The sequence below is a fragment of the Pantherophis guttatus genome, chromosome 2, assembly GCF_059756535.1.
Source record: "Pantherophis guttatus breed Tessera chromosome 2, ASM5975653v1, whole genome shotgun sequence".
In the NCBI taxonomy this organism is placed as follows: Eukaryota; Metazoa; Chordata; class Lepidosauria; order Squamata; family Colubridae; genus Pantherophis; species Pantherophis guttatus.
In genome coordinates this window covers 267,736,933-267,756,826 of record NC_142064.1, presented here as the reverse complement: position 1 = coordinate 267,756,826, position 19,894 = coordinate 267,736,933, and the positions used below count along the sequence as shown (strand labels likewise).

At 41.7% G+C, this 19,894-nt stretch overlaps 3 protein-coding genes across 7 annotated transcripts; all 3 read right to left on the bottom strand.

Annotated features, from left to right (window-relative positions):
• Positions 1-15: 15 nt before the first annotated feature.
• On the bottom strand, positions 16-1,563 carry LOC132711707 (uncharacterized). Its single transcript, XM_087884443.1, has one exon. It carries the CDS (start codon positions 1,477-1,479, stop codon positions 577-579), a length of 903 nt encoding a protein of 300 aa, XP_087740569.1. The 5' UTR covers positions 1,480-1,563; the 3' UTR covers positions 16-576.
• Positions 16-19,716, bottom strand: LOC148115823 (zinc finger protein with KRAB and SCAN domains 5-like). Of its 5 annotated transcripts, none has more exons than XM_087884434.1 (7): positions 19,596-19,716; positions 4,519-5,095; positions 4,148-4,265; positions 3,957-4,036; positions 3,092-3,218; positions 1,998-2,139; positions 16-1,565 (listed from the first exon to the last, which is right to left on the bottom strand). In XM_087884434.1, the coding sequence occupies exons 2-7, from the start codon at positions 5,026-5,028 to the stop codon at positions 1,559-1,561; spliced, it is 984 nt and encodes a 327-aa protein (XP_087740560.1). In that variant the 5' UTR covers positions 5,029-5,095; positions 19,596-19,716; the 3' UTR covers positions 16-1,558. The 5 variants fall into 5 exon arrangements, with proteins under 5 accessions (XP_087740560.1, XP_087740561.1, XP_087740557.1 ...); XM_087884435.1 differs by having other exon boundaries at positions 19,604-19,685; XM_087884431.1 differs by lacking the exon at positions 19,596-19,716 and adding an exon at positions 6,499-6,643.
• On the bottom strand, positions 11,183-19,768 carry LOC132711711 (uncharacterized). Its single transcript, XM_087884300.1, has 6 exons — positions 19,604-19,768; positions 18,021-18,593; positions 17,650-17,767; positions 17,459-17,538; positions 16,573-16,699; positions 11,183-15,058 (listed from the first exon to the last, which is right to left on the bottom strand). The coding sequence occupies exons 2-6, from the start codon at positions 18,432-18,434 to the stop codon at positions 13,944-13,946; spliced, it is 1,854 nt and encodes a 617-aa protein (XP_087740426.1). The 5' UTR covers positions 18,435-18,593; positions 19,604-19,768; the 3' UTR covers positions 11,183-13,943.
• Between the last annotated feature and the right edge of the window lie 126 nt (positions 19,769-19,894).

Genomic DNA, 19,894 nt, shown 5'->3' with positions numbered 1-19,894 from the left:
TAAGAAGGTAAACAATTTATTTGAATTATTTATTTATTTTTATTTCATTTACTCAATTTATATGCCGCCTCTCTCCGAAGACCCAGGGCGGCTCACAATACACTCAAAAAATGACTATAAAAGGACTTAAAAATTAAATTACTCAAATGGTACTTGTATGAGATTTTAGACAACTATAGGTAGTCGTCGATTTACTACAGTTCATTTAGTGATTGTTCAAAGTTACAGCAACATGGAAAAAAGCGACTTATGACCATTTCTCACACTTATGGCCATTGCAACATCCCCAAGGTCACCTGATCAAACGTCAGATGCTTGGCAACAGATTTATGACAGTTGCAGAGTCCCTGGATCATGTGATCACCTTTTGTGAGCTTCTAACAAGCAAATCCAATGGGGAAGCCAGATTCATTTCATAACAGTATTACTAACTTAACAACTATTGTGAGTCACTTAACAAATGTGGCAAGAAAAGTCGTCAAATGGCACAAAACGCAATAACTGTCTCGCTTAGCAACAGAAATTTTGGCCTCAATTGCAGTCATATGACGAGAACTACTTGGAGAAAAAAGAAGCTTACAAAAAGCCCTCTCCACACTGCAAACCTTTATTTGACTTATATCTTGTGTGGCTCCTCTTGTGGCGATGAAGATGACCACTACAAGTAAAGCTCTTTCCACACTCCATGCATTTATAAGGTCTTTCTCCTGTGTGGATCCTCTTGTGGGTATCAAGGTTACCACTACGATTAAATGTCTTTCCACACTCACTACATTTATAAGGTCTCTCTCCTGTGTGGATCCTCTTGTGGGAATTAAGACTGCTGCTACAAGTAAAGGTCTTTCCACACTCCATGCATTTATAAGGTCTTTCTCCTGTGTGGATCCTCTTGTGGGATTTAAGGTGCTTGCTTAAAGTAAATCCCTTTCCACACTCCATGCATTTATAAGGTCTTTCTCCTGTGTGGATCCTTTGATGGATTATAAGGGACTCAGAATAACAGAAGGTCTTTCCACACTCCATGCATTTATACGCTTGTTCTCTTTTGTGGATCCTCTTGTGGGAATTAAGATGACTGCTTAAATAAAAGGCCTTTCCACAATCCATGCATTTATAAGGCTTCTCTCCTGCGTGGATCTTCTTGTGGTAATAAAGATTACTGTTACAAGTAAAGGTCTTTCCACACTCCATACATTTATATGTTCGTTCTCCTTTGTGGATCCTCTGGTGGGAATTAAGATGACTGCTACGATTAAAGGACTTTCCACACTCCATGCAGGTAAATCGTTTCCCTTCTGAATGTGTATTTTCATGAGAAAAGAGATTATCGGATATATTGAACCTCTTTGTACACTCCATGGATTTATATGGTCTTTCTCTCTTATTGATCACTGTATGGTTAGGAAGCCAACTGACCTGAGGAAGGCCTTTCTTAACTCCACTTTGTGATTGCTTTGTTTCATCACTCTTTGGTTTCATCTGATCTACAAATTTCCTTTTCCTCCCTTTTGAATGGATCGCTTGGCGTTCCTCCTTGCAATTCTTATTGTCTTCTCTATTACAGCCTTGAAAAAGAAAAATGAAAACTCTACCAAGAATAGGGGAACAAGCAAAACTTTTCTTCTGAATCGTCAATGTATTTCAGCTGTTTTGTTGGCAAACATGAAGAGTCCAAGCAAAGATAACAGCAAAGACCCATTTCCAAGTGAAATGATCCCCATATAATAGGATTGGATCACAGCCCTGATTTAATCTTTCATATGGGACAATTCCATGCTGCCAAAAACTCCCAAAGTGCACTGGAAACTGTGTCATAATGGGGCAGCAACATACCCAGCACTTCCCAACTTCAATAAAAGTCTCATCTCCACTTGTCTACAGAGCAGAATTTTTGAAAGTCAGAGGGAATTTCTGGATGGCAATACCTCCCTACCCTCAATTTAGACTAAAGCCAAATCCAGTACACAAGTGGGCATATCTCTAAGAAGGGAACATGCCTCTCGGAGGTCATCTGGTCTTCGTTATAGCAGCTCAGGGCCATCGGGAACACAGTGACCAGGTTCAGGAGGGAATAACGAATCTTGGTAGCCAGGATCTTGCTCTGTCCATTCAGCCTCTTCCTCAGAGTCTTCCTAATATCTTTTATGAAATGAGTATTTTGTATTTCATGAGCAGAATGCTTTTTGAAAAAACAAACAATTTACTTTATGTAAAAAGCCAGGCTATGCAGTTTTTCCTTCAATATATTTCCTTCTTCCATAAAGTCAGTTTGGTCAAAAGGTTAAGACACCGGGCTAGAAACTAATAAAGTAACAGACATTTTAAAAAAAAATACTCTGTGATTCTTGGGTACCAATAAGGAGAAAAAAATGAATTTCAACAAATATAGAATCAAGCAGTAGCATAACAAAATTGATAAAAGTGAAGGGAGTCTGAATACATTCTGAATGCATTCCATATCCTTCCTTTATTTTTTGTAAATAAAGGCATCAGACAAACCAAAATTTTTTCTTCCTGCTGTTTTCCATACAACAATCCTGTGAAATGGATTGGAGAGAGTTTTGGCTCAAAGTCACCCAGCCAGCACTCATGCCTAAGGCAGAACAAGTACTCACTCACAGTCACCCAGTTTCTACCCTGGTGTCTTAACCCTTTGACCAAACTGATTTTATGGAAGAAGGAAATTTATTCAAAGAAAAATTGGAAATCTGCAGGTGGTGTCTATGTTCCATGATGGAGAAGATAATTTTGACTCACTTGGTGCTTTACTGTTTTATCCCATGTATAAATATTTTTCAGCAATGTAATTGCTGAAAAATATTTCATCTTATTTGTTTTGATTAAAAAATAGCATCATGCTTTTTTAACACTTAAGAAAAAAAGAAAAGAAATTGTTTTCTTTAAAAAAATGCTTTCTGCTCATAAAACACAAAATAACCCCTTTCAACAACTGTTGAATCATGCTACAGCATAACAAAATTCTACAAAGTCAGAATCCTTTCTGAATGCATTGTAAATAAATGATTTTTTCCCCCAGAAATAACATTCAAGCCCCTTCTCTACATTCCTGAGCACAGAAAGGAATTCTTACCCAGGTAAGCCAGATTCCTGGAATTCTCCAGCATGACTTCTCTGTGGAGTTCTCTTTGGTTAGCATCCAGTTGAGACCACTCCTCCTTGGAGAAATACACGGCCACTTCCTCAAAAGACACAACATCCTGAACAAGGACACAAGTTTTCTTATTAACAGATAATTCCAAGAATAATGAGATAATTTTCTTCCACCAATTCTAGGAAAGAGATCTAGTGAATAAAATGGGTATTTTCTGCAGTATTAAGAATAAGATCTCACCGCTTTTGGCTGATGGCACAACTAAATCATGTTTGATCGAGCTGGAAGTGTTTGGAATGCCTTAACGTATAGGCAACTAAAATATTCTTGATCAATTGACAGTTGGGTCTTAAATCCACTACTTGTCAGTGACTCCCATTCTTCCTAGGATGGGCAGAGAGAAGTACTGGCAAAACCCACCTGACATGTTTTCCAATGGCTCATTTTATCCATTGAGGGACCAACGTACCCCAACTCCACACCTTCATGAAGGAGTTGGAAGAGGTTGTAATAGAACTCTATATGTCTATGGAGATTCTCAATCAGCAAATCATGATTGTCCCAAAGACGCTTTTCAAAAGCACAAAAGGATTTTTTTTTTTTGTAATGGTGTGTGAGAATAACCCACACATTGAAATCTGATGGTGAAGCAGGAGGGGTGGAGAAAGCGACTCACAAAGGATCCCCTCAGAAGGGAGAAGGTAGGCTAATCTGAGCGTGAATGTTCAATGACCTGATGTCAAATTCATATTGCTTAGAAAAAACAATTTCATACATTGAACTCTAGAACAAAATAAAATCTATCCAAGATTCATGAACCTTTTCCTATGTTTCTTCTCCTTACCTGAAGTAGCGGTTCAGCTAATCCTTCAACTTCATCAGAAAGAGGTGATTCTAAAAACTCCAAGGACAGCTTTCTACTCTCTGGGAGAAAGAGAAAAATACTGGAAGCAGATTTCTTAAAGAGAGACACTCCAATAAAGCAGAGCAAAAGAATCGGCTAAATATTGAGCTCTCACAGTAAGAGCTTGTTACCTGGAGTGGTGTCCTGAGTTTGATCTTTGTGTAAGGTCTCCATGAACAGCAGCTCTTGAGAACATTTGAATGAATTTTTCCTGTTCTTGGGATATTCAGTCACAGCTTCCGTGCATTTCTGGACATGATGTGACACAAGAAAAAAAGGAAAAGTACACAGATAAAAATTATCATACTACATTTTCAAACTAGCAGGCCTCAATGTCCATTGCTGAAACTCGAAAGAGAACGGAAGAATTGCCCCAAATACATCCTCTGGAAGAATAGAACAGATGCCCTTAGGAATTAATAATCCCAGAAAATTCTGCCAGAAAGGAATTGACAACTTCAGAGAGATCCTCTTTGGAGCCGCCATGATTACATTCTCCCACCTGCAACTCTTCCTGCATGTTTTCCTCCTCCTGAGTCAGCAAGAAGCCTTCAGCCAGGGACACCGCCTGGGAACTGGTCTCTGCTCCACACTCCCGCACCCATTTTGCCATCTCTGGGGGAAGGACAGCCAGCAATTGTTCCAGGAGCACCAGGTCCAGCATCTGAGCCTTGGTGTGTTTTTCTGGTTGCAGCCACTGACGACAAAGGTAGTGAAGCTGAGTGCAAACATCTCGGGGACGGCTCCCCTCCTGAAACTGCACTTTTGTGAAGTGACAGCATTGGACCCCTGAAGTGTTGGATGCCTCTTCGTGGCTCTTCTGCCCAGGACTTGCCCCATTCTTCCCACAGCTCCAAGGCTGAGCAGCTGGAGGGCCTTTTCTAACTTCTGTATCTGCTGGGTGTTGTCCCTCCATCTTCTCTCTGGTCTCTAAAAAAGCTCCAAAATGCACCCACGGGTCTCCGTTGGTCTTTCTATTCACAAGAGGTCTGGCCAAATTTTCCAAGGCCATTCAGCTCTCTCTTCCCAGACAAGATTTGTAAGATTCCCGAAGAACCAGAAATTTTTTTTTGATGTATCTGAGATGGAAAAATGGGGAGGAGGGGAGGGGAGGGAAGATTAAGTAAAGAAATTTGTATGAACCCACCAAGGTTTGAGGGGAAATCTTATTAGCCAGCTTGCTCTCTCTACATCTGGGGAAATTTGCCCAGAACCCTTCAGGATCAATGTCTATCAAAATATTGGAAAATACATTTAAATGAGTATTTGATTTCTACTTCCTAGTTTCTATTAAAAATTTAGTTTTTATTCTTATGTCTTCTGTATTACTTTTGTAAATTATCCTAGGCAGAAATTATACATAATGCTCCTTCTTACTCTTTTCCCCCCAACAACAGCCCTGTGAAGTAGATTGGGCTGAGAACTGGGATGGCCTCAAGACTTTCATGCCAAAGGTAGGACTAGAAAGTTAATCTCCTGTGTCAGGGCATTGATTAATCCCATAATTGGCTCTGGGACAAATCACCCTGATTAGAGGATGGATCGAGGCTTTATCCAAGTTGCAATATTCTGAAAAGAAAACCCGAAGAAAAGTTCTCTAATAAAACTCATTTATTTGTTATAAAGAAAATAAAACACCTCACTAACTAAGAAAGATAATTGCTACCTTTTGAAATAGTTCGGGCCAGCTGCTTTCCAGCAACCGGGACCCATGGCAAGAGAACAAAGGAAAAAAAGTGTGTGAAGGAATGTGGGTGGATGGACATGCGTAGTAGCTTTTGATAACAATTCTTGGCAAGGTACGGAAAGTCTGATAGTCCAGAAATGATGAAGCTCAGCTGGTAAATAAAATAACGCACTGACATCCTGGTTTCAAAGCCTTGTGCTTTCATCACTGAGCCAAAGGGTCTCTCTGGCTAATCATAATTTAATACAGTATAATTTAAAAGACAGTTTAATAGCATTTCTATGGCTGCATAGTTAAGAACAAGTCCTTGCACCCCTTGCACCCAACTCCTTACACACGGAGTTGAAGCCTTGCATGCAAAGCCAGCAGGAGGGACTCCGACCGCTCGCTTCTCTCGGCCCTTATAAAAAGGGGAAGGGAGGGAAACCCCTTCGGAAAACGGGGCCACGAAATATGCAGGAAACTGTCCAGGAGTCACGACTGACTTGGAAGCACAAATCTCTGTTTTGCAAACACTTCTCCTCCTCCTCTCCCTCCATGCAAAGCTCTTCCCGTCGAAATGGATTGTAAATCCTCTTTTCTGCGACCCTGTTTTTTTTTTCCCCTGGGGGCAAATGGAAGGGCGCGAAGCTTTGCTTTCTCCCCTGCCTGGCCCTTGCATGCACAGGGACGGCAGGGGAACATGGGGCCAATGGCTCCCCCTCCCCCTTTCCACGACTCCGAGCCTGAGGAATGTGAGCGTCCAGCGCGGGAGAAAAGTCACCCACCCACCCAGTCACTGAACCCCCCACTCACGTCTGGACCTCCAAGTCCAAGTCTTCCCTGCAGCCTCTTCCCTTCCCTGAAAGGCTCCTCCGGGCACTGGAGAACGTTTCCAGCCTCGGGAGTCTCGCACCCCTCTCGACTTGGGAAAGAGACCGGCGCATGCTCAGTTCTCTCGTAAGCGACGGAGGGAGGGAGCTGCACCGCTCTTCGAGGGCGCCCCCTAGAGGATCCTGTGTGCATTGCGAGAAGGTCCTGCAAGGGCTCAGGACGTCATGTTCCACACGTGTCTGGGTTGATGGGCATTAAATTTGAAGGAAAGGTTCTCTCTAAGATTGCCTATCTAGAAAGGAAGTGGCATCTCCAGCAAGCATCAGTTTCTAGATTTTCCATCTTTTTAACCTCTTAAGAACTGTCTGTGATCTTGTGAAGATTGAGAAAATCTCTGTGGAGACTCAAAAATCCCTTTTCTGAAGAGCAGCTTCTCTGAAGGGAGGGATTCCCAGGAGGAGGCCTCAAAAATGAGGAAAATCCTGTCAGAAATGGCAGGGCGGTCAAAAGACAAGGAAGAAAAGTCTCTCTATGAAACCCAGCCTGTGTCTTGTGGCGGATGGCAAACTCAGCCTTGAAGTGAGGGGAGATCAGGGGGCTTGCAGAGACACAGGGAGGAAAGTGAAAGGTTGAGGAAATTTGAGATTTGTATTGATTTTTCTTTAGTGAGTTCAATTATTACAGCTGCCATTCTAAATTCATGCCTCTGCTTAGCCAAGGAAACACTAAAGACAGCCTGTAATACTGAGAATAACCATACATCCCAATGAAAACAAAGCATTAAAAGAAAAGCTCGAAAATGGAGTGAAAGCTGAAACTTGTGGGCCTTTAAACATTTTTACCTCAAAACAAGCCACCATGATGGAGAAATTAAGATTGGGAGAATAAAGTCTCATATGTGGCTAGAGAAAAAGTGGAATCACAAAATGAAGGAAAGCAAATACTGAAAAATAAATATAAATCTCAAATACTACGAGGCAAAAAAAAAAAGAGAGAGAGAGATGAATAGTTTTATTTTGGTTGTTGAATAGGCAATGCACCTCAGGAAATTTGAGTAGGAACCTTAAGATCTTTGGAGTAAAAGAATATTTTTTCTAGTCAAATGTAAAGATGATTTTACTGGTTTGAAAAGATTAGTCTGGATCTGGAAGTGGACAGTGCAAGAAAAAAGAGATTTAGCTCTAATTAATGAAAGAAAGGAGGGAGGGAGGGAAATTGTGGTGAAGAAACAATTTTAAAAGAATGGCTTTAACTTTTCATTCTGCCTCCATTCTTTCTAGCCCATTTATTTAAGTTTATTTAAATGAAATTTAGTTTTTTCCCCTAATCTTTGTCATATCATAGAAAGGCAAAAAATGCTTGTAAAAGGTTTTTTTGAACATGCATTTCATGGGCTTCCCCTCATTCTGGCTTATTTTGTGAGAGAGATTCTTCATCCTGAAGATTTTTCCAAACAGGATACATTGATATATGTGACGAGTTTCTCACATAATAACAGGCCTTTCACCAGGTAAGTGTCCATGATTTGCAAATACAAAGATCCACACATCCCAGATCCAGTTCTCCTCACCTCTGTATGTATCTATCAGGAAAAACTGAAGTTATTTTCTGAAGTTGTTCTTAATTTCATATTTTATTAGGTTTGTTTTGGTTATCAATAAACTAAAGCTCTTTCACTCTTATTCTTCTGAGTATCCCTAATGTCGCAGAGCGCAAGCGAGCGAGTGAGAAACTAACTAAACTCTATCAAGCTCTAGTGGCACAGTGGTTAGAATGCAGTACTGCAGGCTACTTCTGCAGAGTGCTGGCTGCCCGCAATTTGGCAGTTCAAATCTCAAATCTCTCCAGGCTCAAGGTTGACTCAGCCTTCCATCCTTCTGAGGTAGGTAAAATGAGGACCCAGATTGTTGGGGGCAATATGCTGACTCTGTAAATGGCTTAGAGGGCTGTAAAGCACTATGAAGCGGTATAGAAGTCTAAGTGCTATTCCCGTTTGCTGTGCCTGGAAGCTTTTAGGGGCTGGATGGGGAGCAATGGGTTGAAACTAAACCATGGCAAGACTGGGTGGCTCTGGGTTTGGGGTTTGTTGGCTCAGGGAGAATTGCCATGTCTGGTCTTGGATAGGGTGGCACTACCCCACAGACCGTATGTGTAATTTGGGGATTCTCCTGGACACATGACTCCTGCTTAAGGAGCAGGTGGCAGTCGTGACCAGGAGGGCCTTTGCACAACTGTGGGTTGTGCACAAGTTACGCCCTTTCCTGAAACTAAAATCCCTACTAAGTCATTCATGCCCTAGTCACTTCCCGTCTTGACTATTTCAATGAGCTCTATATGGGGCTGCCATTTGTTGTAAATCAGAGGTCCAGGCTTTTGCTCTGTTTCAAGATGTTTTCCAAAATGTCTCTAAGATGTCTCTCCCGGTCTCCCCGAGAGCTTTATTTTTATACAGTTTTACACAAGCAGATAAAAGGTAGCACAGTAACAGGGTTCTGATGGGATAACTTATTCACCCCCCTCTCAAGATGCCGTCCTCTCTAGGTGAGATTATCTCATCCAAATCCGAGCCAAAGATGAAGTAAGCAGGCAAGACCCACAGCGCATGTGCCACGGCAGTGTGCTGCTGCTTGACCTACTGACCTACAGCCATTGAAGAGCATCCAGAAGCTCATTTTGCATTGGTGCAAAATGCAGCGGTCCATATGGTTTTGTGCAAATCCCATTGTGCACATGCATTACCTCTCCTGCAGGAGCTGCATTGGCTGCCGATTTGCCTCCGGGTGCAATTCAAGGTGTTGGTTGTCACCTTTAAAGCCCTTCATGGCTTGGGACCAGGTTATCTGAGAGACCATCTCTTGCCAGTCACGTCTACCCGACCCATCAGAGTGGGCAAGCAGGGAATGGTGCAGGTCCTATCCCCCAGGGAGATACACCTGGTGGGACCCAGAAGGGCCTTCTCTGTGGGGGCCCCCTCTGTGTAACATCATCCCCCAAAGATTTGAATGGCCCCCACTCTAAGACTCTCCCAGGAGCTGAAAACCTGGTTCTGCCAGTGGGAACCCAGAGCGGGATGGAGCACATTAAGTGGCTCATGTGAGGTGCTGTCACCATGGTAGGGGGTTATTTTATTATATTAATTTATTATATGACTTTTCTTTAATAAAAGAATAAAAGAAGAGTTTTATTGTTTTTATATGAGGTTTTATATTTTGTAAACCGAAAACAGCCAAAGAAGGGGCTCAGCCCTGATACTTAGCCCAACAGAAGTATTGAGGCAACAAGAAGAGGTTTCAGATAACCTCTAATAAAAGTTGTGCTTTTTTTTTTATCTAAAAGATACTTGAAGAATAACATTATAGTTGTGTTTGATATTTGAAACCATATAATAAAAACAATTAGAAATATTTCTACATGCAGAGAAGACCTTTGAGTATTTGGACTTGGCAAAAACCACAAGCAGGATTAGGGATTCACCGTGTTCTGGTTTGCACTAGAAAGGCAACTAATTGCAGACTACATATGGCAAGGGAAGAAGGCAAGAATTAAATTAAAGCACCTACAAGACTCAAAAGAGAGAGGAGGACTGGCACTGCCCGATTGGGAAATCTATTACAAAGCATCTGTATTAATTTGGATCAAGGAGTGGATGGAACTCAAAAACCATAGACTATTAAATTTGGAAGGATTCGATCTTCAGCGAGGATGGCATGCCTTCCTATGGGAGGGCACAGACAAAAAACATGAATACTTTCAGAGTCATACAATCAGACATGCGCTATACCAAACATGGCAGAGTATTAAAAAGGCACATTATAACAAAATCCCAGAATGGTTGTCAACGATGGAAGCCCAGATCTATCCAAATGCCATGGACTATAATAAAACGAAAACTTATAAAGATCTGTTAAATATCCGGGGGGAACTAAGAACGAGGCAAGAACTAAAAGAGATGGGTACAGACATTGACTGGTGGCCGTATGCACAAATAAAATCAAGATACAATAAAGATTCGGCTCAATTTGAATTCCAAAATGGTCAAACCGAATTAGACAAAATTTTGCAAGGGACACAGGACAAATTGATTAAAAAAAATCTATAATTACTTACGAGGATATAAATTAGAAGAAGAGGGAGTGAAAGAAAATATGATAATTTGGGCAAAAAATTTCGGTTATAGTATTCAATTAGACAAATGGGAAAAACTATGGAAAATAAATTATAAATTGACAATGTCTGTACCCTATAAAGAAAATCTCTACAAAATGTTTTATAGGTGGCACTTGCCACCAGCCAGATTGGCAACAATGTTCCCCGGCACGCCACCAACATGTTGGAAATGCAAACACCACAAAGGCACCTATTATCATATGTGGTGGACCTGCCCAATGGCGAAACAATATTGGCAAAGGATCAAAATACAATTAGAGGAAATAACATGCCAAAAGATAGAACTAAGACCAGAAACCTTCCTACTAGGTATAGTGAATGGACACTACGAAAAAGAAATAACATACTTAATCATACACATGAGAACAGCAGCACGAATACTATACGCACAACATTGGAAGAGTAGTGATATACCAACACCAGATAAAGTAATTAATAAAATTATGGAATGTGCGGAATTAGATAGACTCACCTGTTATAGGAAAAATGACGGACTAGGTCAAGCTCTTCAATGCAAGAAAGAGTTTATTGCGCAAGGTTCAAACAGTTCAAAGACGGTTCAAGAAACGGGACGCTGCCTTATACTCACAGACGCCACTCCAGGTTTTAGTTCCATCACCACTGGAGGGTGGTGAGCTGCAAAACCTGGCAGGTTATCCTCAGGCACATCAAACAACCTCCACTTCTCCTCCTTCTCTCTCTTCAACCTGTCTCCCTATCATCAACCTCCAAATCTCCTCCAGGGAATGCCTTATGGTCATTCTCTGACTATCTTCATCAAAAGAAATTGTTGCCCCTAATTTACTCAGCAGATCCCTGCCTAACAAGGAAATAGGGCATTCAGGGATATACAAGAATTCATGCTGGATTTCAGCTTCCTTAAAATCACACATCTCTGGTTTCAAGACCTGCCGCCCCATGGCTTGCCCTGATACCCCCTGGACCTGAATTTTATGGGATCCGGGGGGCTGCAATCTGCTTATTTACAATCACTCCCCACAACTTATCCACTGTTCCTTCCCTTAACCATCCCTGAGGGGGGAGGGGTTAGCCCGCCTCCCTTTGTGGTCTGCATAAGAATTTTAATCGATCCTTTGATCCTTTCGGATAGGAAGGGTTGCTAAATACTTGTCAAAAACTTTTAACATGCATGCCAGTATTTGGCACGATCTGAACCCCACCATTCTATCACACTGCCGTCGACTCGTAGCCCCGGAAACTCACGGTCACTAGCGAGAAATGCGACGGCTTAGCCACCCACACAACCTGACACAGACTTCGTTAGGGTAGCCACCCCGAGTCCGAGGGAGTGATCAAGTCCGTCCTTCTGCCTTCAAATGAGGCAGGTACAATTCTTTTACAATATACTCACTTAAAAACGCTCCCACTCCGTAGCTTCCTGGCCAGGAATTTGTTCAGACCACCTTTCCTGCACCGCAGGGTTCTTAGACACGATCAGAGCTCCGTCGGTCCCATAGGGCTATCGCTGCTGTCTCCCGGAGATTTTATCCCCATGGCACCTGGAGAATGTTCAGGAGCGACTTCCCGATGGTCCCAAGGGGTCGAACGGCCCTCAGCGAAATATCGCCTTGCACCTAGTCCTGCCTCGGTCGCCAGCTGATATAGGAAAAATGACGGACTAGGTCAAGCTCTTCAATGCAGGAAAGAGTTTATTGCGCAAGGTTCAAACAGTTCAAAGACAGCGAAGGGTCTGAACAAAGATGGCTGATTTTGACCAGATATTTATACAGTATAAAGGCAAAGTTATTATGAAGAGTGCGACATTTCACACGTAGAAGTTACCCTTTCATCTGTTTCTAGGAAAGACATAACAGCCCTTTTCCCACAGGCTCAGGTTCTCAGCTCCGGAGCTCAAGACATAATAAAAGGAGATAAGGGGCTCAAAGGCGCCTCACGAGCAGTAAAGAGGACAGTAAGGGAAGCAGTATTTCTTCTCTAGAATCTACATGACATTTGGGGTGTAATAAACATTAAACAACAGGATGTATCTGTTTAGGGTCAGTTTGCCCTTTTACAATTCTGAACCTACGTCAAATACCGTTTGTCATCTCAGCACCTTGGCACGGAAGAGGCACTTCTGTCTTGACCAAAGATTTGGATTTCTAATATTTGAGTTTTATCTCAATATTGAATCTTAGCCTGGCTCACACCAAGGAACTACAAAACAGGGAAGAACATGATTATTACTTAGTATGGGAAAAGTGGTATAGTTGGTTGAAAGATAGAAAAGAGATGAAGTAATAGGAAATAAACAAAATGACCAAATATAGAAAGATGAAAACAAAGTACAGACATAGGTCAATAAAGGACAATTGTAGATAGATAAAAAGAAATGACCAAACAAGGAAGAGTCAAAATACAAAGAAACATGTATATTACAGTTGCGATAAACTGGACATGTATTGAATTTGGTGTTTACATGTTTTTATCTTTTGTACGTCTTATTGTTCTGTTTAGTTTGTATTTATAAATAAAAATTGAAAAAAAAAAAAAGAAATATTTCTACATGCAGAGAAGACCTTTGAGTATTTGGACTTGGCAAAAACCACAAGCAGGATTAGGGATTCACCGTGTTCCGGTTTGCACTAGAAAGGCAATTTATGAATGCATATCTAAGAAGGTAAACAATTTATATGAATTATTTATTTATTTTTATTTTATTTATTCAATTTATATGCCGCCCCTTTACGAAGACCCAGGGCGGCTCACAATACACTCAAAAAATCACTATAAAAAAACTTAAAAATTAAATTACTCAAATGGTACTTGTATGAGATTTTAGACAACTATAGGTAGTTGTCGATTTACTACAGTTCATTTAGTGATTGTTCAAAGTTATAGCAGCATTGAAAAAAGTGACTTATGACCATTTTTCACGCTTATGGCCATAGCAACATCCCCAAAGTTACCTGATCAAACGTCAGATGCTTGGCAACTGATTTATGACAGTTGCAGAGTCCCTGGATCATGTGATCACCTTTTGTGAGCTTCTAACAAGCAAATCCAATGGGGAAGCCAGATTCACTTCATAACAGTATTACTAACTTAAAAACTATTGTGAGTCACTTAACAAATGTGGCAAGAAAAGTCGTCAAATGGCGCAAAACACAATAACTGTCCCGCTTAGCAACAGAAATTTTGGCCTCAATTGCAGTCATATGACGAGAACTACTTGGAAAAAAAAAGCTCACAAAAGCTCACAAAAAGCCCTCTACACACTGCAGACCTTTATTTGACTTCTATCTTGTATGGCTCCTCTTGTGGCGATGAAGATGACCGCTACAAGTAAAGCTCTTTCCACACTCCATGCATTTATAAGGTCTTTCTCCTGTGTGGATCCTCTTGTGGGAATTAAGGTCATGGCTACGAGTAAATGTCTTTCCACACTCACTACATTTATAAGGCTTCTCTCCTGTGTGGATCTTCTTGTGGTTATAAAGATTATTGTTACAAGTAAACCCCTTTCCACACTCCATGCATTTATAAGGTCTTTCTCCTGTGTGGCTCCTCTTGTGGGAATCAAGGTTACTGCTATAAGTAAAGCTCTTTCCACACTCCATGCATTTATAAGGTCTTTCTCCTGTGTGGCTCCTCTTGTGGCGATGAAGATGACTGCTATAAGTAAAGCTCTTTCCACACTCCATGCATTTATAAGGTCTTTCTCCTGTGTGGCTCCTCTTGTGGGAATCAAGGTTACCGCTACAAGTAAATGTCTTTCCACACTCAGTACATTTATAAGGTCTTTCTCCTGTGTGGCTCCTCTTGTGGGAATTAAGGTAATGGCTACGAGTAAATGTCTTTCCACACTCACTACATTTATAAGGCTTCTCTCCTGTGTGGATCTTCTTGTGGTGATAAAGATTATTGTTACAAGTAAATCCCTTTCCACACTCCATGCATTCATAAGGTCTCTCTCCTGTGTGGATCCTTTGATGGATTATAAGGGACTCAGAATAACAGAAGCTCTTTCCACACTCAATGCATTTATACGTTCGTTCTCCTTTGTGGACCCTCTGGTGGGAATTAAGATGACTGCTACGATTAAAGGACTTTCCACACTCCATGCAGGTAAATCGTTTCCCTTCTGAATGTGTATTTTTATGAGAAAAGAGATTATCGGATATATTGAACCTCTTTGTACACTCCATGGATTTATATGGTCTTTCTCTCTTATTGATCACTGTATGGTTAGGAAGCCAACTGACCTGAGGAAGGCCTTTTTTAACTCCACTTTGTGATTGCTTTGTTTCATCACTCTTTGGTTTCATCTGATCTACAAATTTCCTTTTCCTCCCTTTTGAATGGATCGCTTGGCGTTCCTCCTTGCAATTCTTATTGTCTTCTCTATTACAGCCTTGAAAAAGAAAAATGAAAACTGTACCAAGAATAGGGGAACAAGCAAAACTTTTCTTCTGAATCGTCAATGTATTTCAGCTGTTTTGTTGGCAAACATGAAGAGTCCAAACAAAGATAATAGCAAAGACCCATTTCCAAGTGAAATGATCCCCATATAATAGGATTGGATCACAGCCCTGATTTAATCTTTCATATGGGACTATTCCATGCTGCCAAAAACTCCCAAAGTGCACTGGAAACTGTGTCATAATGGGGCAGCAACATACCCAGCACTTCCCAACTTCAATAAAAGTCTCATCTCCACTTGTCTACAGAGCAGAATTTTTGAAAGTCAGAGGGAATTTCTGGATGGCAATACCTCCCTACCCTCAATTTAGGCTAAAGCCAATTCCAGTACACAAGTGGGCATATCTCTAAGAAGGGAACATGCCTCTCGGAGGTCATCTGGTCTTCGTTATAGCAGCTCAGGGCCATCGGGAACACAGTGACCAGGTTCAGGAGGGAATAACGAATCTTGGTAGCCAGGATCTTGCTCTGTCCATTCAGCCTCTTCCTCAGAGTCTTCCTAATATCTTTTATGAAATGAGTATTTTGTATTTCATGAGCAGAATGCTTTTTGAAAAAACAAACAATTTACTTTATGTAAAAAGCCAGGCTATGCAGTTTTTCCTTCAATATATTTCCTTCTTCCATAAAGTCAGTTTGGTCAAAAGGTTAAGACACCGGGCTAGAAACTAATAAAGTAACAGGCATTTTAAAAAAAATTACTTTGTCATTCTTGGGTACCAATAAGGAGAAATAAATGAATTTCAACAAATATAGAATCAAGCAGTAGCATAACAAAATTGATAAAAGTGAAGGGAGTCTGAATACATTCTGAATGCATTCCATATCCTTCCTTTATTTTTTGTAAATAAAGGCAGCAGACAAACCAAAATTTTTCTTCCTGCTGTTTTCCATACAACAATCCTGTGAAATGGATTGGAGAGAGTTTTGGCCCAAAGTCACCCAGCCAGCATTCATGCCTAAGGCAGAACAAGTACTCACTCACAGTCACCCAGTTTCTACCCTGGTGTCTTAACCCTTTGACCAAACTGATTTTATGGAAGAAGGAAATTTATTCAAAGAAAAATTGGAAATCTGCAGGTTGTGTCTATGTTCCATGATGGAGAAGATAATTTTGACTCACTTGGTGCTTTACTGTTTTATCCCAGAATGATCTGTAATTGCTGAAAAATATTTCATCTTATTTGTTTTGATAAAAAAAATAGCATCATACTTTTTTAACACTTAAGAAAAAAAAGAAAAGAAATTGTTTCCTTTAAAAAAATGCTTTCTGCTCATAAAACGCAAAATAACCCCTTTCAACAACTGTTGAATCATGCTACAGCATAACAAAATTCTACAAAGTCAGAATCCTTTCTGAATGCATTGTAAATAAATGATTTTTTCCCCCAGAAATAACATTCAAGCCCCTTCTCTACATTCCTGAGCACAGAAAGGAATTCTTACCCAGGTAAGCCAGATTCCTGGAATTCTCCAGCATGACTTCTCTGTAGAGCACTTTTTGGTCAGCATCCAGTTGAGACCACTCCTCCTTGGAGAAATACACGGCCACTTCCTCAAAAGACACAACATCCTGAACAAGGACACAAGTTTCCTTATTAACAGATAATTCCAAGAATAATGAAATAATTTTCTTCCACCAATTCTAGGAAAGAGATCTAGTGAATAAAATGGGTATTTTCTGCAGTATTAAGAATAAGATCTCACCGCTTTTGGCTGATGGCACAACTAAATCATATTTGATCAAGCTGGAAGTGTTTGGAATGCCTTATGGTATAGGCAAAAATATTCTTGATCAATTGACAGTTGGGTCTTAAATCTACTACTTGTCAGTGACTCCCATTCTTCCTAGGATGGGAAGAGCAAAATACTGGCAAAACCCAGCTGACATGTTGTCCAATGGCTCATTTTATCCATTGAGGGACCAACGTACCCCAACTCCACACCTTCATGAAGAAGTTGGAAGAGCTTGTAATAGAACTCTATATGTCTATGGAGATTCTCAATCAGCAAATCATGATTGTCCCAAAGACGCTTTTCAAAAGGCAAAAAAAGAATATTTTCTTTATAATGGTGTGTGTGAACAACTCTGGGAGACAGAAGGAAGAGCCCCGATGCTAACAACAGTCTGGTTGATGAAATCTGATGGTGAAGCAGGAGGGGTGGAGAAAGCGGCTCACAAAGGATCCCCTCAAAACGGAGAGTGTGAATGTTCAGTGACCTGATGTCAAATTCATATTGCTTAGAAACAACAATTTTATACATTGAACTCTAGAACAAAATAAAATCTATCCAAGATTCATGGACCTTTTCTTATGTTTCTTCTCCTTACCTGAAGTAGCGGTTCAGCTAATCCTTCAACTTCATCAGAAAGAGGTGATTCTAAAAATTCCAAGGACAGCTTCCTACTCTCTGTGAGAAAGAGGAAAATACTGGAAGCAGATTTCTTAAAGAGAGACACTCCAATAAAGCAGAGCAAGAGAATCGGCTAAATATTGAACTCTCACAGTAAGAGCTTGTTACCTGGAGTGGTGTCCTGAGTTTGATTTTTGTGTAAGGTCTCCATGAACAGCAGCTCTTGAGAACATTTGAATGAACTTTTCCTGTTCTTGGGATACTCAGTCACAGCTTCCGTGCATTTCTGGACATGATGTGACACAAGAAAAAAAGGAAAAGTACACAGATAAAAATTATCATACTGCATTTTCAAACTAGCAGGCCTCAATGTCCATTGCTGAAACTCGAAAGAGAACAGAAGAATTGCCCCAAATACATCCTCTGGAAGAATAGAACAGATGCCCTTAGGAATTAATAATCCCAGAAAATTCTGTCACAAAGGAATTGACAACTTCAGAGAGATCCTCTTTAGAGCTGCAATGATTCCATTCTCCCACCTGCAACTCTTCCTGCATGTTTTCCTCCTCCTGAGTCAGCAAGAAGCCTTCAGCCAGGGACACCGCCTGGGAACTGGTCTCTGCTCCACACTCCCGCACCCATTTCGCCACCTTTGGGGGAAGGACAGCCAGGAATTGTTGCAGGAGCACCAGGTCCAGCATCTGAGCCTTGGTGTGTTTTTCTGGTTGCAGCCACTGACGACAAAGGTAGTGACGCTGAGTGCAAACATCTCGCGGACGGCTCCCCTCCTGCAACTGCACTTTTGTGAAGTGACAGCATTGGACCTCTGAACTATTGGATGCCTCTTCGTGGCTCTTCTGCCCAGGACTTGCCCCATTCTTCCCACAGCTCCAAGGCTGAGCAGCTGGAGGGACTTTTCTAACTTCTGCATCTGCTGGGTGTTGTCCCTCCATCTTCTCTCTGGTCTCTAATAAAGCTCCAAAATGCACCCATGGATCTCCACAGGTCTTTCTGTTCACAAGAGGTCTGGCCAAATTTTCCAAGGCGATTCAGCTCTCTTCCCAGACAAGACTTTTAAGATTCCTGAAGAACCAGAAATTTTTTTGATGTATCTGAGATGGAAAAATGGGGAGGAGGGGAGGGAAGAGAAGATTAAGTTAAAGAAATTTGTATGAACCCACCAAGGTTTGAGGGGAAATCTTATTAGTCAGCTTGCTCTCTCTACATATTGGAAAATTTGCCTTCAGGATCAATGTCTATCAAAATATTGGAAAAATGCATTTAAATGAGTATTTGATTTCTACTTCCTAGTTTCTATTAAAAATTTAGTTTTTATTCTTATGTCTTCTGTATTACTTTTGTAAATTACCCTAGGCAGAGATTATACATAATGCTCCTTCTTACTGTTTTCCCCCCAACAACAGCCCTGTGAAGTAGATTGGGCTGAGAACTGGGATGGGCTGAAGGCTTTCATGCCAAAGGTTGGACTAGAAGTTAATCTCCTGGTTTCAAAGCCTTGTGCTTTCATCACTGAGCCAAAGGGTCTCTCTGGCTAATCATAATGTAATACAATATGATTTAAAAGACAGTTTAATAGCATTTCTATGGCTGCATAGTTAAGAACAAGTCCTTGCACCCCTTGCACCCAACTCCTTACACACGGAGTTGAAGCCTTGCATGCAAAGCCAGCAGGAGGGACTCCGACCGCTCGCTTCTCTCGGCCTAAGAAGGGGGAGGGAGGGAAACCCCTTCGGAAAACGGGGCCATGAAATATGCAGGAAACTGTCCAGGAATCAAGACTGACGTGGAGGCACAAATCTCTGTTTTGCAAACACTTCTCCTCCTCCTCTCCCTCCATGCAAAGCTCTTCCCGTCGAAATGGATTGTAAATCCTCTTTTCTGCGACCCTGGTTTTTTTTCCCCCTGGGGGCAAATGGAAGGGCGCGAAGCTTTGCTTTCCCCCCTGCCTGGCCCTTGCATGCACAGGGACGGCAGGGGAACATGGGGCCAATGGCTCCCCCTCCCCCTTTCCACGACTCCGAGCCTGAGGAATGTGAGCGTCCAGCGCGGGAGAAAAGTCACCCACCCACCCAGTCACTGAACCCCCCACTCACGTCTGTACCTCCAAGTCCAAGTCTTCCCTGCAGCCTCTTCCCTTCCCTGAAAGGCTCCTCCGGGCACTGGAGAACCTTTCCAGCCTCGGGAGTCTCGCACCCCTCTCCACTTGGGAAAGAGACCGGCGCATGCTCAGTTCTCTCGCAAGCGACGGAGGGAGGGAGGGAGCTGCACCGCTCTTCGAGGGCGCCCCCTAGAGGATCCTGTGTGCATTGCGAGAAGATCCTGCAACGGCTCCGGACGTCATGTTCCATACGGGTCTGGGATGATGGGCATTAAACTTGAAGGAAAGGTTCCC